This window comes from Cebus imitator, unplaced genomic scaffold, assembly GCF_001604975.1.
Source record: "Cebus imitator isolate Cc_AM_T3 unplaced genomic scaffold, Cebus_imitator-1.0 Scaffold68, whole genome shotgun sequence".
Taxonomy (NCBI): domain Eukaryota; kingdom Metazoa; phylum Chordata; class Mammalia; order Primates; family Cebidae; genus Cebus; species Cebus imitator.
In genome coordinates this window covers 11,037,044-11,054,122 of record NW_016107383.1, presented here as the reverse complement: position 1 = coordinate 11,054,122, position 17,079 = coordinate 11,037,044, and the positions used below count along the sequence as shown (strand labels likewise).

At 39.8% G+C, this 17,079-nt stretch overlaps 1 protein-coding gene across 1 annotated transcript in view; it reads left to right on the top strand.

Moving 5' to 3' along the window:
* WASHC5 (WASH complex subunit 5) overlaps window positions 1–17,079 on the top strand; it is a 71,684-nt gene that overhangs the window by 21,627 nt on the left and 32,978 nt on the right. Inside the window, exons 10-17 of the mRNA XM_017530767.2 lie at window positions 2,522–2,649; window positions 6,787–6,916; window positions 9,394–9,506; window positions 11,379–11,545; window positions 11,622–11,697; window positions 13,593–13,703; window positions 14,410–14,550; window positions 15,590–15,670. Coding sequence (XP_017386256.1) covers window positions 2,522–2,649; window positions 6,787–6,916; window positions 9,394–9,506; window positions 11,379–11,545; window positions 11,622–11,697; window positions 13,593–13,703; window positions 14,410–14,550; window positions 15,590–15,670 — 947 coding nt within the window. The remainder of the gene's footprint in view (window positions 1–2,521; window positions 2,650–6,786; window positions 6,917–9,393; window positions 9,507–11,378; window positions 11,546–11,621; window positions 11,698–13,592; window positions 13,704–14,409; window positions 14,551–15,589; window positions 15,671–17,079) is intronic.

The window sequence follows — 17,079 nt, the reverse complement described above, 5'->3', positions numbered from 1 at the left end:
TTTTTGGAGATGGAGTTTCGCTCTTGTTACCCAGGCTGGAGTGCAATGGCGCGATCTCGGCTCACCGCAACCTCCGCCTCCTGGGTTCAAGCAATTCTCCTGCCTTAGCCTCCTGAGTAGCTGGGACTACAGGCACGCACCACCATGCCCAGCTAATTTTTTTTTAGTTTTGGTAGAGATGGGGTTTCACCATGTTGACCAGGATGGTCTCAATCTCTTGACCTCATGATCCACCCGCCTCGGCCTCCCAAAGTGCTGGGATTACAGGCTTGAGCCACCGTGCCCGGCCTGGATCTGTTTTTAATTAGTTGAGTTTATTTTTTACATAAACTCCAGTTCTAATTTGAGGATTTTACTGCATTGACTCAGCTTTTAATCTTCTTTAGCAAAAGTCTTACATTCACTAGCGTATAAACAACTCAAGCCCTCACTTTATCCTATCATAAAACCACCTGGGGTTTTCTAGTGACTCAGCCTCATCTTCATCTTCTTCGTGACTCTGCCTGACAGCCCTGCCTGTGTTCAGAAAGCCTGTAGTCTCCTGAATTTGCACCTATGCCAGGGCCAACCCTGGCATGCCACAGGTCTGTGGTTTATCTTCAGCCACATTTGTCTTTCATTTTTGTGCCTGGCAATTGCTTGACCTGATTATATTGCACAGGGTCATAGTTTTTTTGGTTTTTTTTTTAGACGGAATTTTGCTCTTGTTGCCCAGGCTTGGGTGCAATGGCACGATCTTGGCTCACTGCAACCTCTGCCTCCCTGGTTCAAGTGATTTTCCTGCCTCAGCTTCCCGAGTAGCTGGGATTACCAGCATGCGTCACCACGCCCTGCTAATTTTGTATTTTTAGTAGAGACAGGGTTTTTCTCCATGTTGATCAGGCTGGTCTCGAACTCCTGATCTCAGGTTATCTGCCTGCCTCGGCCTCTGAAAATGCTGGGATTACAGGCATGAGCCACACATGCCCAGCCCAGGGTCATTATTTATCAGAAACAAATGACTGGCCTGTCTGATTGTGAGTCACACATAGGAAAAGTAACTGCTTACTTAACTTTTATGGAATTTCAGTCATGTTGTACAGAAAGGCAGGCATATTCTCAGATTGCCTCCTATTGAGTTGCTGGAGGCATTTCCCAGGCATAGGATGCTTGTACAGAACCTTGTGAAGAAACATTCTCTTAGGAAATATTGGATGAGAAAGGCTGGCTGGCTACTGAAGTTTGACCTGAAAATTCGAATGATTCTGCAGTTCTCTGGGTATGAATCCTCAAGGATCGGATCTGAAAGAGATGGTCAGGTCCTGGGAACACAAGAAGCTCCTGGTTTATATGAAGTAGCTAAATGTTAAAGCACATTGAGGAATATGGAGTGTTTGTCCAACAACTGGGTACTTACATTCTCTAAGCAAATAAGAAAGCAGATTAAAATCAGAAGGTTTCTAGTTGAGTTAAAATTAATCTAAAGGCAAGTGGAACTCCTGAGTTTGATTTGTGTTTAGTTAGGTCAATATGGAGCTGAAAATTTTCTCTTTGTGTAATCGTTGTCACCAATTCCAATATATTTCTTCCCAGATAGTTCTGGAAAATTCATGAAAAATCAGAACTCTGCAGCTTCCCTTGAAAACTGAGCCTCTTTTCCAGGCTGTCAAGAGTCTCTCTTCCTGATGGAGTAATAGAAATCAGCATATAAAATGACCTTCCACAGGCTGTATCATAACTAAAGCACCAAAACCATCCATGACATATACAACATTGTTGTTCTGTACCTGCCAGACATCTGAGATGTTGATGGCAGGAGGACTAGGAAGGCAGGAGACTCAGCTTCCTTCAATTTTTACTGGGGGCTTCTCACCTAGGTAGCCTCTACCCAGCATGTACCAAAATTCCAGACTTCCAGAAGGAAAGCATTGTTTGTACAGACAGTTAAGGCTTACTGAGCTGATCTTGTGAGTTCTCAAAATGATGGCAGCTCTTCATGAAATTCAAGTTCCCAGATGCCAACCAAGAGCCAGCCTTGCAAACAGGCCTCTCTAGGGATAGCAGACCGCAACTGAATGGCAGGGATCAATGCCTAAAGCAAAGCAACTCCAAACAGACAGGACATGAGGAAGCCACCCATCTCTGAAGTGGTACAAGAAGACTGCCCCCATTCATTTTGGGCAGTTGCTATAAACAAGCTGCAGAAAACTCACAAAATTTGGAAACACTGTTTTGCAGCTTGTTTTTTTTTTTTTTTTTTTTTTTTTTTTTTAATCCCTTTTTTTTTTTTTTTTTTTTTTTTTTTTTTTTTTTTATTTAACAATCTCCCAAGGATGATACTCCATGTCAGATTCAATTGTCATTTAACAGTTTAATTGTACTCCATTGCATAGATGTACTATATTTCACTATCTTTTATTGATCTACCTTTTGCTTATTTTTAAATGCTTAAAATGAAGGAAAGTATTTTAAGAATTAAATCTTATTTTTATAGATATTTTCTACACATTTTGTAAGCAGGTAACACTTTTCCTATTTCTAGCCTGTGACCCAAACAACAAACGCCTTCGTCAAATCAAGGACCAGATTCTAACAGACTCTCGGTACAATCCCAGGATCCTCTTCCAGTTGCTATTGGATACTGCACAGTTTGAGTTTATACTCAAAGAGGTAAAAATATTTGAATGAATATCACCATAGTCTTAGCTTTTTTATGCTTAAAAATATTTTTTAAAAAAGACTAGGATTGCTTGCTCCATCTCTGATTCAAGATTCAGATTTCAGCTGTTGAGATAGTTCTTATAGTAAAAGGACAGATATAAACATTTAACAAGCATGTAATACCTCCTTTCACTGAGGGTACAGTGACGGGGAAAGGTAAATGAGATCGTAGAGGTTATAGCCTAAGGAGGAATATAAACGTTAATCAAAGACTCATACTAGGCCAAGTGCAGTGGCTTATGCCAGTAATCCCACAACTTTGTGAGGCCGAGGCAGGCACATCACCTGAGGTCAGGAGTTCCAGACCAGCCTGGCCAACATGTGAAAACCTCGTCTCCACTAAAAATACAAAAATTAGCTGGGTGTGGTGGTGCCCGCCTATTGTCTCAGCTACTGGGGAGGTTGAGGCATGAGAATCGCTTGAACCAGGGAGGCAGAGGTTACAGTGAGACAAGGTCACACTACTGCACTCCACCTGGACCATAGATTGAGACCCTCTCTCAAAAAAAAGAATCACACTAATAAAAATGTAAATACAAACTCAGATATTTGCTCTGAAGGAAAGGAATGTAGTTCTCCAAGTACCTAAAATAAAGTATCCTGTTGCAGCCTGGGAGACTTCCATGAGAATAAAAGCAAGAGCTTCTGAAAGGACCTGGAGAAGGGGTCTGTGAGTGTTAGCTAGACAAAGGTGGGGATTCCAGTCAGAAGAACATTCCAGTGAGAAGAAGAATATCAAGTCTTCTTGGGTGAGGAGTAGCATAAACAATTCAAAGACCTGAAAGACCAGTTGGCTGGAGGGGAGAGAGGGAGAGAAAGGCAGTGTGAAAGGAAGCTGAAAGGTAGGCAGGAGCCAGCCCATGCTAGGCCTTGTAGGACTTTGGTCTTTATTGTAAGAACTGTGAGAGCCTATCGGAAAGGGATTAAGTGGGATGGGTAATTTGCATTTGTACAAGGTCATCCTGAGGACTTTAAGGCATCTGAGTTCACTGAAGGAAATGCTGAGGTTAGTCTTTACCTCCAAAGAAGCTTATATGAGCATAATAAAAATGATTGGTACCTGGGAATACCCAGGTCTTATAACCAGTAACCCTGGGGGTTTGGATCAGGTGGGCCAGGAATAGATCGGATATTTACACCTGTTCAGAACAGATCCTCCTTTTGCTTCAGTTTTGTTAATGGAATACTAGATGTTTATCTTGTAGGTGTCTGAGGACACTATATTCCCCATTAAGTAGCTCAGAAAAAGTACATGCCAACTGCTAACATAATGATAATGCCTGTGCTGAGTGTTTTCAGTGATTTGTCTGGTTATTATTTTATTAAATCAGGTAAATGCTGCTCCTTTTTGATCTATTAATAATTTTAATGATTTCCCTCTGAATAGCAAATAGTTATTGAGTATCTACTGTGTTCTTTGCTAGGTACTGGAAATTTAAATATGAACAAAGTGTCCCTATCATCTAGGAGCTGTCAGTATATTAGGGGAAGAAAGATTAAGCCAAGATGAGAAACCAGGAAAGATCCAAGAACAGGAACCAAGTCAAAGCAAAAGTGGCCTTTCAAAGGCAAGTGAAAAAAATGCTCCCAGGGAAGAAATGCCCAGTCAGGCCGCAGTGGCCCACACCTGTAATCCCAGCACTTTGGGAGGCCAAGGCGGGTGGATCACCTGAGGTCAGGAGATCAAGACCAGTCTGACCAACGTAGGGAAACCCCAACTCCACTAAAAATACAAAAATTAGCTGGGCACAGTGTGCACACCTGTAATCCAACCTCCTGAGGAAGCTGAGGCAGGGGAATTGCTTGAACACGGGAGGCAGAGGTTGTGGTGAGCCGAGATTGCGCCACCACACTCTAGCCTGGGTGACAGAGCAACACTCCTTCTCAAAAAAAAAAAAAAAAAAAACAAAGAAAGAAATACCCTGAGGCCAGTTAGAATCATGAACTGGAGCCCCAGAAACCCAAGAGTTCTATATATATAGTTCAGCATTGTCTGACTGACCAACCCTACATTTCTAATGATAAGTCTGTTCTCTGGAATCTATGGAAACCAAATGGACAACTTCCTTCTGTCTATTCAGGTAGACAGGAAACAAGACAGCATAAAGGAGTGTAAACTCATTAAAGGTCTTTGGGAAAGCTCTGGTAAAAAGAAAAAAATATACTTAATAAAAATTGAGCAAAGAAGTGACATTTGAATTTCTGACATTTCAGCTTTTTTGTTTTGTTTTGGTTTGGTTTTTTTTGAGATGGAGTCTCTCTCTCTCACCCAGGCTGGAGTGCAGTGGTGTGATTTTTTACTCACTGCAGCCTCCACCTCCCAGGTTTAAGCAATTCTCCTGCCTCAGCTTCCTGAGTAGCTGGGATTACAGGCACCTGTCACCACACCTGGCTAATTTTTGTAGAGACAGGATTTCACCATGTTGGCCAGGCTGGTCTTGAACTCTTGACCTCCCGTGATCCGCCCACCTTGGCCTCCCAAAGTGCTGCGTTTGCAGAAAGGAGCCACCGTGCCTGGCCTTCAGCTTGGTTCTTTAACCCATGCTTCCTCTCTCTTCTGCTTCCCATCCTGCACTGTTTACAGAATCACTTTCGGAGTCTCCTATAGACACAGTAATTGGACCTGTGTTTCTTCTAATCTTTATATGACAGTACATTTCTTAATTCAGGGACCATCCCCTATCCCAAATTCCATCCTGTAAGATTCGAAACCTGCGAGTTCATGTGAATGGGTGTTGGGAGGGGCTGGATGCCATGTAGTCTCTTACGAAGGCCTCAGGGTGCTTATTTATGTCATTGCTTTGCCCTTGTCAAATGGCATTGATTGATCTGAGGCACTCAGAAAGTTAGGGTAGACTCTATAAATAATTCCATTATTCCTCATCCTCTTCCTTATTATCTTATTGATTAGTCATTTTCTAGATCACTTAAATTCTTCCTCCACAGAGCCCTGATTCTCCACCTGCAGTTGGAGTCTCCCTAGCCCATCACTCAGCTTTTCAAGATTCATTATGATGCTGGCAAGTGAGGAATTTCTTAAGCGAGGAATCAGTGTTTCATGCCTGTTTACCTTGTAAGAGCCCAGTGCAATGAACCATCTACCTTGTCTGAGGTGGTGTGTCCTTTAGTGAGAAATAAGTATGTTTTTAAATTTTGTTTCAGGTAAAAAAAAAAAAAAGCCTAGCCCTGAGTTACACCCTTTTCTTCTCTGCCCAAGACTTTGTAGCATTTAAGTTTTATGAAGGAGTGCATTAAACAGAATTAAGGTAGTACATTGGCGTCTGCCTGTAATCCCAACACTGTGGGAGACCAAGGAGGTAGCATCACTTGAGACCAAGAATTTGAGAACAGCCTGGGCCACACAGCAAGGCCCCCATCCCTGCAAAAAATAATAATAAGAAGAAAATTACCCAGGCATAGGGGTGCATGCCCATAGCCGTAGCTACTTGAGAGTCTAAGGCAGGAGGATCACTTGAGCCTGGGAGTTCAAGGTTGAGTGAGCCATGATCACCCCACTACTCTGGCCTGGGCAACAGAATGAGACCCTGTTGCTAAAAATAAATACAAAGAAACAGAATTACTTGTATAATAAATAAATAAATAAAAATAAACAATGAAACGTATATGATAAAACGAAGAACTTTTGTAGGTGATTTAGTTCATTCCCCAGTCATTGGAAAAGGTAATACGCAAACTGTCCCTGACTATTTAAGTTAGAACTGCAGACGTTGTTGTCTAGAAAGAACCACAGAGCACTGGTCACAAATTTAATCTCATATTAAAAATGATGATTTCTGGCCCTATTCAAGACCGCCTGAACCAGAAGCTTTAGGGGTGGGCCTTGGGATTCTGAAACTTTAAAGCCCTCCTGGTGGTGCTTATGTGCAGTTGGTGTGAGAACTACTGTTTTGGAGGTGGTCTAGCTTTGTCCCTGAATTTCTGTAAGGAGATGACATCAGGGTCAATTTTAATATATAGTGCAGCTTCTTATTTAAAATTTAAATTGGGTTTCCTCAAGCTCTCTTCATAAGCTGCCTAGTCTGGATTTTCTCTTAAGTAAATACATCTTTTTTTTCACTTCAACAGATGTTCAAGCAAATGCTTTCAGAAAAGCAAACCAAATGGGAGCATTACAAGAAAGAGGGTTCAGAGCGGATGACTGAGCTTGCTGATGTCTTTTCAGGAGTGAAACCCCTAACAAGAGTGGAGAAAAATGGTAATTGCTGAAGAGGAAATACTGGTGTGTTTGAAATGTAGGCACAGGTTATTTGACACCTTGGAAAAGGCTTTATGTTCTCATTATTGTATCCTTTGATATTCCCTCTTTAGTGTTGCTAATAAAGATCTGAAGGTTAGTTTTGGCTGCTTCTAGCTTTCTGCTCTCCTGGGCAATGTTCATGTCCATTCTAGAGTTCAGGTTTTATATCTTATCTTTGATGGTAACTCCAGTTCATAGACAAGTTTAGAGAGTCATAGTTGGCCTCCACCTCCATGGTATGAAAAACTAATGAGTCAGTTTATGTGCATTTGGGGGAAGGGGGGAAAGGATCTGAAACTCTCATGATCTTCTCAAGAAGGATAAATCACCCATGAATGTCAGTAGTCTAGTAACATAGATGATATATAAAATTCTGTTTCTCCGTTCTTGTTCACCAATGCACCTGCTATCTAGTGGCAGAAGAGGGAACTGCAGACTATTTTTGGGAAAAAAACACAGCCCAAGTTTTACTTTAATGATTTTGATCCTACTTCTTCTGGAAATTTTATTTTTAGGAAAATTCTGGCACCATTTCAAATTTTTATAAATAAGAAATTTTCTAACTGCTCCCCAAAAGCTTTCTGAAGTTTTTCAGAATAGTGAATAGTGACAAACTATTTTTTTAATGCTTAATTTTGTTTTAACTATCTGATTGATTTCTGATGAAGTTAATTATACTGTAGAATTTCTTGGTAGTGTAGCTTCTTGTTTAAAAACTATTATTTTTAATCTGAGCTTGTGATTACTGTATTTTGGCTTTTGTTTATTTCTTTGATGCTGAGTGGTTGGTCAAAAATATATTTCCAAATTGTATTATTGTTCCTATAGGGAAAAATCAGCCAATATATAATGATGTCACATAAACTGGAAACATGTTTTGTAGGTCACTATATTGTGATATGAAACCTGAAGTCTAGAATGAATATAATGGTTATCATATTGTGACCTGCAAAACAATCACGTGTAACAATCTGACCCAGTTAGCTGTCCAGAATCAGCACGTTCATCTCTGTGATTGTTTCTTTTAGGCCCTTACAAATACCAGCGTTGTTTCAGAGATGAAATAACAATTTTACATTTTTTTCCGGGCTGTATAGCTTATTACAGCTTAGAACATACTTTCACAAATTTTTCTCATTTGATCTTTACGACCCTTTAAGATACACATCTTAATCTTTATTTTATATGTAAGGAAACTGAGACTTAAAAATGTAATCATTTGCCAAAGGTACGAAGGTAGAGAGCCAGGGTCTCAGTCACCTCAGACCTGAAATGTCATGCTCTTTCTACTCCTCCAATCGCTGCCCGTCAGCCCTACAAAAATCTACAAAATTATGAGTGTTCGTCATGCCAATTCTTGAAGTAACTTAGATTATAAGTCATTAAGTCCTTTTAATAAGGTGAAACCACCCCATTGATTAAAAAAAAAAAAAAAAAAAAAAAAAAAAAAAAAAAAAAAAAAAAAAAAAAAAAAAAAAAAAAAAAAAAAAAAAAAAAAAAAAAAAAAAAAAAAAAAAAAAAAAAAAAAAAAAAAAAAAACTAGAGGACTAACTTGGTGAGGTAAAGAGCACAGAGTTTTTGAACCCAGACAGACGGTTGTTAAGTCCTGGCTCTGCCATTTAGTAACCATGTCACTCTGCATAATATTTTCAGTTTCTCTGAGCATCAGCCTCTTTATCTGGGAAATAGCTAACAATTTCCACCTCCCTATATTGCTGCGAAGATTAAATACTTAGAACTTTGTCTGACACACTGAGGGTACTTAGAGCATGTGGACACCCTTCTCTTTCTCCACTGTATGAAATGTCTGCTGGTTCATAAATGCAAATGGCACCCCCTGAACTGTTCAGACATCCCTGTGACTCAGCAGTCACACCTTACACTTTTGTCATATTGGTCTCTTCTTTCCCCTCCAAGATAGGCTCTTTTTTGTTGTGATTATCAGACCGAATTCTGATGAAGTTAATTATACTGTAGAATTGCTGTAGATGTACTGTAGACATCTGCCCTGATGTCTCTGCCTGTGTCTGCCTTTCATCTAGATACAGTATACCCTTCTTCATCTCTCCAGCGATCCAGATCTTTACCTATACTCGCTTCTCCAGAAAACTCCCCCTGGGAACTAGGGACACCCTTTAGTTCCTTTCTGACTCTTCTCCACTGCCACTACCACCTTCACACTTACCCTTGATAGCATGTACTTGGGCCTGTAGTATTTGTCTGCCAAGTGTTATAGACAAAGCTGTTTATGTAGAAAGTTTATTCTATGATGGTGCATGCTCCAGGCACTTCTGTCGTTTAGAAAATTCCTAGTGTTAGGCCCATGGTAAAAGCTCTGAAGAACTGAATTTGTAAAAGATTATATAATTCAGTTCAAAGCCACAGCTACAGGAATTCAAGGATTTCAGTAATCTTTTCTTATTTCTGTATTCCAGAAAATCTTCAAGCTTGGTTCAGAGAGATCTCAAAACAAATATTGTCATTGAATTATGATGATTCTACTGCTGCGGGCAGAAAAACAGTGCAACTGATACAAGCTTTGGAGGAGGTAAGGAAGTTAAAATGAAGATTCTTAGATTATGAATCATACCTTATGACCCACCCAGCAGTGTGTTCTGTAAATATATCTAAGAGACTATTTCATCAGAAATAAAAGCAACATTAATTAATATGTTTCCTGTAACACTTAGTGCCCTAAATTTGGGGAAATAAATGACCAGTATGAAGAGAATGGTGGCAAAAATTACAATATTTTAACTTGAGGAAACATGTAATCTTAGAAACATAATTATAAAAATAATATAGAAACACTGGGCAAATTGTATTAAGGAGGTAAAAGCAAAACCAAAATTGCATGTGTATATTATTTTTGGGGTTGCAAAAAAGTGTGTGCCTTGGGGAAAAAAACACACAAAAATGAAAATAATTATATAATGATCATATGCCTACAGTGGTATATTTTCTTTTCTGAAAAAATAGTTTGTTTTTCTATCAACTAAAAATGATTGTACCAAAAAAATTAAACCTCACTACTCTTAAATTTTATTTGTGTATTTAACTAGATTTTCAATGGAAACTAAAAGCATGAGAAAAATAACCATAAACTTTTTTTTTTTTTTTTTTTTTGGTGAGACGGAGTCTCGCTTGCTCGGTCGCCCAGGCTGGAATGCAGTGGTGTGATCTCAGCTCACTGCAACCTCCATCTCCTGGGTTCCAGTGATTCTCCTGCCTCAGCCTCCAGGGTACCTGGGACTACAGGCACCCGGCACCGTACCCCGCTAATTTTGTATTTTTAGTAGAGATGGGGTTTCACCATGTTGGCCAGACTGGTCTCAAACTCTGGACCTCAAGTGACCCACCCATCTTGGCCTCCCAAAGTGCTGGGATTACAGGCATGAGCCACTACGTGCCCAGGCAACTCTATTATTTAAAACATAATTTTTGGCCGGGCGCGGTGGCTCAAGCCTGTAATCCCAGCACTTTGGGAGGCCGAGGCAGGTGGATCACAAGGTCAAGAGATCGAGACCATCCTGGTCAACACGGTGAAACCCCGTCTCTACTAAAAATACAAAAAATTAGCCGGGCATGGTGGCGTGTGCCTGTAATCCCAGCTACTCAGGAGGCTGAGGCAGGAGAATTGCCTGAACCCAGGAGGCGGAGGTTGCGGTGAGCCGAGATCGTGCCATTGCACTCCAGCCTGGGTAACAAGAGTGAAACTCTGTCCCCCCCCAAAAAAAAAAAATAAAATAAAATAAAATAAAATAAAACATAATTTTTACTCATAATCTATAACCCTATCCAAATGGTGTGAATATATATTTTTAGAAATATAATTAATATTTTTTTCCCTTGGTAGATTTTGTTACAGGCTTTTTCTTAGTTCTGCAAGATTTTTAGGATGGTCACTATAAACAGCAACACAGTAAAATATTCCTACCAAAGTTTCTTACTCCAGAATAACTGCACACTTGTATTATTTCTACTTTGCTTGTTTTGGATTTTTTTTAGTCTACAATACAATTGTAAATAACTTTGTAAATCTCAAATGTTTTTTATCATTTGCCTTATTTATTTTGGCATATAACCCAGGCATCTTGAGTTAAATACATTAAAATTTCAAGACATTGTAGAATCATGATTTTGTTTTAAAAGTGCATCAGAAGAACTTGATAATATACAAGTGCCGACATACTGGTTGTGATATACAGAATAATAAGCAGTGGAACATTTTTTAATCCCAGAAACTTGTGCATTTTTTAAATAGCTTGGCTAGTGTATTTCTGAAATTATAATTTGAAATAAAAATTTTATTAAGAACTTGTGAGAAGTAGTGTGCTTTATTTGAAGTATTTTCAAGAACAAATGAGCACCATAGAGTCCATTCAGGATTTTTTAAATGAAGTGTATTTCTGTAACACAGGTTCAAGAATTCCACCAGTTGGAATCAAATCTGCAAGTATGCCAGTTTCTTGCCGATACTCGAAAGTTTCTTCATCAAATGATCAGAACTATTAACATTAAAGAAGAGGTTCTGATCACAATGCAGATCGTAGGGGATCTTTCTTTTGCTTGGCAGTTGATTGACAGGTAATGTAGACAGCCTGACATTTGCCCTTGATGGAAGCCCTGGGAGCATCTTCTTACCATTTCTCTGTTTTTACAGTTTCACATCCATCATGCAAGAAAGCATAAGGGTAAATCCATCCATGGTTACTAAACTCAGAGCTACCTTCTTAAAGGTAAGCAAAAACAATGAGATTCTCTGTTACTAGGAAAGAGTTGGCCTTCATTCATACCTTATTCATTAATTCAGCCCAGCATTTTATCCTTTTAGGAAGGTAAATAATTTCAGTATTTTTATAGACTGAAATTGTTAGCAATTTTTCCATGAGAGCATAGTATCAAAGATGCTAGAAATATTTAAAGTTTGAATTAATAATATAAGTTGGAGTGTCTTCAGGAATACTATTTTTAAGTGAAGAATAGATTTTTTTTTAAGTTTTATCTGTGTACTAAAAATGCAAGACCTTTGTGTTCTTTATTCGCTGGGCATGAATTAAGCTAATTCACTTACTCATTCCAAAAATTCTTACTAAGCCTCTGCTACAAACTAGTATTAATATCTACAATAACAGTTAGAGAATAGTGGTGAATAACAGGCACAGCCCATGTGCTTGTGGTAATTTCAGTTCATGGTAAATGAAGAAAGAATCTACTCAATGTCTTCTTCCTCTTTTTTTTTTGAGATGGAATCTCCCTTTGTTGCCCAGGCTGGAGTGCAGTGGTATGATCTTGGCTCACTGCAACCTCCGCCTCCCAGGTTCAAGCAATTCTCCTGCCTCAGCCTCCCGAGTAGCTGAAATTATAGGCATTCACCACCACGCCCAGCTAATTTTTACTATTTTTAGTAGAGAGAGGGTTTTACCATGTTGGTCAGGCTTGTCTCAAACTCCAGACCTCAAGTGATCCTCCTGCCTCAACCTCCCAAAGTGATGGGATTGCAGGTGTGAGCCACCACGCCTGGACTATTCAGTGTCTTCTGACAGAGCTACCATGTACCGTATATATCAATTCTGAAATGCACCTTTTTTGGGGGGATTTGGGGGTGAGGGGGATGGGTTTTCACTGTGTTGGCCAGGGTGGTCTCAAACTCCCAGGCTCAAGTGATCCTCCTGCCGTAGCCTCCCAAGTAGCTTTAATTATAGGTGTGCACCACTGCGCCTGGCTACTACACTGTTTTTCATATGTTAGCATTTCTGTAACTGGGGATGGGTTTTGTAATTGATGGTATATCATAGTTTAGTTGTCAGCATTTTGTTTTTTTCTGAGTGGCACAGAAAATAATGACACCTCTTAGACTTGACGGCATTATTAGATTGGACAGATTCAGTAGCGCATCAATCAGAACGTCTTGATTTCCACACAGGAGTGGCTGTCCTCTGTGGCACAGTGGCTCTGAAACTTGAGCATGCATCAGAATCACCTGCAGGGCTGGTTGTAACACAGATTGCTGGGCCCCACCACCAGGGCGTCTGATTACGTCAGTGTGGAGTGGGGCCCAATAATTTGCATGTCTAACAAGTTCCCGGGTCATGCTAAAGCTACTGGTTTAGGGAGCACAGTTTAAGAACCACTGCCAGCCAGGCATGGTGGGCTACGCCTGTAATTCCAGCACTTTGGGAGGCGAAGGCGGGTGGGTCACGAGGTCAGGAGTTTGAGACCAGCCTTACCAACATGGTCTCCACTAAAAATACAAAAATTAGCTGGTTGTGGTGGCACGCACCTGTAGTCTCAGCTACTCAGGAGGCTGAGGCAGGAGAAACGCTTGAACATAGGAGGTGGAGGTTGCAGTGAGCCAAGATTACGCCACTGCACTCCAGCCTGGGTGGGCCACAGAGTGAGACTCCATCTCAAATAAATAAATAAATAAATAACCACTGCCATCACAGTTTAACTAGAGTTTTTCAAAAAGTATATTGTCAGAAACTATTAATAATATGGATGAGATTTGGTGGTTGTTGCCCTCTGTTGGGTAAAGCTCAAATGTTTTGTTGTATGTTACATTTTCTGTAAAGAAAGATTTCTAGGACTCTTTCTGAAACAGAGAAACAGATATACCTTATTTTTCTTCCAGCTTGCCTCTGCCCTCGATCTGCCCCTTCTTCGTATTAATCAGGCAAATAGCCCTGATCTGCTCAGCGTGTCACAGTACTATTCTGGAGAGTTGGTGTCCTATGTGAGAAAAGTAAGAAATGCATCAGGGTGATATTTACTCTTACCAGATAGCTGTTGTTTTAAGTACAAAAGTATGCTTAGGCCCCCAAAAGTACATTCATGCCTCTTTTACTATTTAGAATTTGATTCCAGAAATTTTCAACACCTAAAAATAAACTTATTCTTATTGCTACTGTGGATGTACAGCTGTTTTTACTTCTGTGTTTTGAATGTTGGTGGTATTCACCTCTGTTTTTTAGATGTAGAAGCAGAAATTATAATAGTTTCTTCTAAATCGCAGAGCCACATCTAGATCCAACATCTCCAGGTCAGAGCACAATTCAGGTTTTCATGGGAATTTTGATCCTCATTTTAATAACTTCTTATAGAACATGGAGCCAAACAGGCCTGAATTCAAAATTTAACAGCGTCACATACTAGCTGAGTCCTCTGTAGTGATGTTACTTAACATTTTTGAACCTCGATCTTTTTAAGTTCTGTAACATGGAAATGATACAGTCTTTTGCAGCATTTTAGAATTAGCTTTATATTCTGTAAGCAACTAAAGTTTAAAGGAATGGAGCCCTGTGCCTGCTGGCAGTTATTAAAATAGCTCTTTTAAGTTTTTCAGCATCCCCTTTACAGACAAATTGCTGTTTACTGTCATCCTAATATTTGTCAGCCAAGAAAAGTAAAATGGGTATTCATTGCGTTTCCTCCTTTCCTTTTCATTGAAGGTTTTGCAGATCATCCCAGAAAGTATGTTTACATCTCTTCTAAAGATCATAAAGCTTCAGACCCACGATATTATTGAAGTGCCTACCCGCCTGGACAAAGACAAGCTGAGGGACTATGCCCAGCTGGGCCCACGATATGAGGTGTGATGCCCCTCTGACTTCTGCCTTTTCATATTAAAAACTAACAGTCATGAAATATCACAGGCCTGTGTCACCTGCCATATGCTGGGGACCCACCAGACCATTTCTGACTTGTTTTCTCACATTCGCAATGATAAACATGGTTTACGATTTTAGTAGAATCATACCTTTTATTCTTGATATTTTCCTGGTGTCATTTAAGGCCTTGTTTGCCTCAGTATGCTCAGGGAAAATGGAGCTCACTCAGCTGGTCACTTTTTTCTAGAATTGTCTTGGTAAAGCAGCCCTTGTTCTCTTTGAGCTAGATTATCTGACTTTTCATATTCATGTTCCTGCTTTTTGAGCTTAAAATAATCTATATTCTGTTAACTGTATCCTGTGGGTGGATTTTAAGCTCATTCAATAATAGTTCAGCAGCCTCAGAGGTTATTCTCACCAAACACCTCTGGTTTTTTTCTCCCTGAGCTTATAATTTAAAGACATCAAAAGTAAAATCAAGTGAAAATAGAAAATATGATGTACAGTGTTAATTTCCCATTCTGACACAAGTTCAAGAAATATGTCAGAGACTTAGATTATCAAACTTGGTATTTCCACATTTATTCTGATTGAACAATGTAGCTAGCACCTGTCTACCATGTCAATATCTGCTGGTGTAGCTTGCAGATAATGGGGAGGCTAGTGAAGGGGAGGTTGCCTTCTCAGTCTCATAGTCTTTTCTAACCGGAAGAGCCGATCTAGATCATTGAGTTCTGCCATAAATTTTATACATGCGAAAATGAAGCCTAAAGAAGAAATGCTTTGTCAAATGTGAAAGAATGAACTGATGTCTTCTGACTCAGTTACCCGAAATGTCTAACAGTGGGCATAAAAGCCACATTTCTGTCCAGAACATGTGGACACAGGTATCCTAAAGCTACAAGTTCATTTCCTGTTATCTTTGCCCATTCCAGGACTATTAGCCAATGATTTCTGATTTCCCAGAAGTGATGGGTCTTTTATCTGAAGTACTTTTCATACCTCTTTTTCTTTGTTAAAGGTTGCCAAGCTTACTCATGCTATTTCCATTTTTACTGAAGGCATCTTAATGATGAAAACGACTTTGGTTGGCATCATCAAGGTAACAGTTTTGTTAGTCAGTGTGGCCTTGTACCATGACTCTGTTTGGATTTTTGTGGTAATTACCATTTGTAGGGAGTGACATCATCTTGCTATTTCACATTCCAATTTTGGTCTTCATTTTATTGATTAATTTATTTTATTTTTTGAGGCAGAGTTCTCTGTTGCCCAGGCTGGAGTGCAGCGATGCGATCTTGGCTTACTGCAACCTCCATCTCCCAGGTTCAAATGATTCTCATGCCTCAGCCTCCCAGGTAGCTGGTACTACAGGCATGCAACACCACACCCGGCTAATTTTTGTATTTTTAGTAGAGACAGGTTTCACGATGTTGGCCAGGCTGGTCTCAAACTCCTGACTTCAAATGATCCGCCCGCCTTGGCCTTTTAAAGTGCTGGGATTATAGGCGTGAGCCACTGTGCCCAGCCCATTTTACTCACTTACTGATGGAGGAAGAGAAAGCATTGTAATTTGTATTTCTCTTAATACTTGAGGGCAGTGGGAATTTCTTTACCTTGCAGTTCTGCAGAAAATGTGTGGTGCTATTACTGTTTTACCAAAGAGTTGTTTAAATCTAAGAAAAATATATTTTATTGAATTTTGGGAAAAGCAAAAAAACAAAAATTCAATTTCCTTAGGCAAAATTGCTTTCTTCTTTCTCTCTTTTCCTTCCTTTATTTTTAGTATTTTTATTTCATACCCCAGGTACAGAGAGCTAAGATAATCACATCCCTCTTTTCACAGACCACTGTCGTCACTGGGGCATGCAAGCTCCTCTCCTGTTTTGTTTGTTTGTTTTCTTCTTCTCCTGGTCCCTGCTTCCATTTCCATTACCCATGACGCCAACTATGTGTGTTTGGTAAATGTTCCTAAATATGCAGTTGTTCTTATTTTTAGCAGCTGGCATTATTTGATGTGTGCATGTGCTTTTGATTTATCTCAATCATATGGTGCTCTAAATCTCATTCTTTTTCCAACTTCTCTTACTGGTGATTGCTTTTGTAATTTATTTATATTGCTATAGGTCAGATAGTAGGTTACTTTTTACTGCTGCACAGAATTCCACGTTTTTCCTAACCACCCGGCTTGGGACAGACACTTATGCCCTCCGATTATCACAACCAATGTCATGATGAGCATCTCTGAGTATATCCCCACTCCAGACCTGTGCAAGAATTCCTCTGAAATCTACATTCTTTTCGAGTGGCTGCAGACCAATCCATAGTACAAATACGCCATGGTATATTTGACCATTCCCCTACTGATGGATGTTTAGATACACGTGTTCTTTGACTTCCAATGGTGTTACCTCCTAATAAACTCATCGCATGTTGAAAATATCACAAGGCGGCTGGGTGCGGTGGCTCATGCCTATAATCCCAGCACTTTGGGAGGCCGAGGTGGGTGGATCA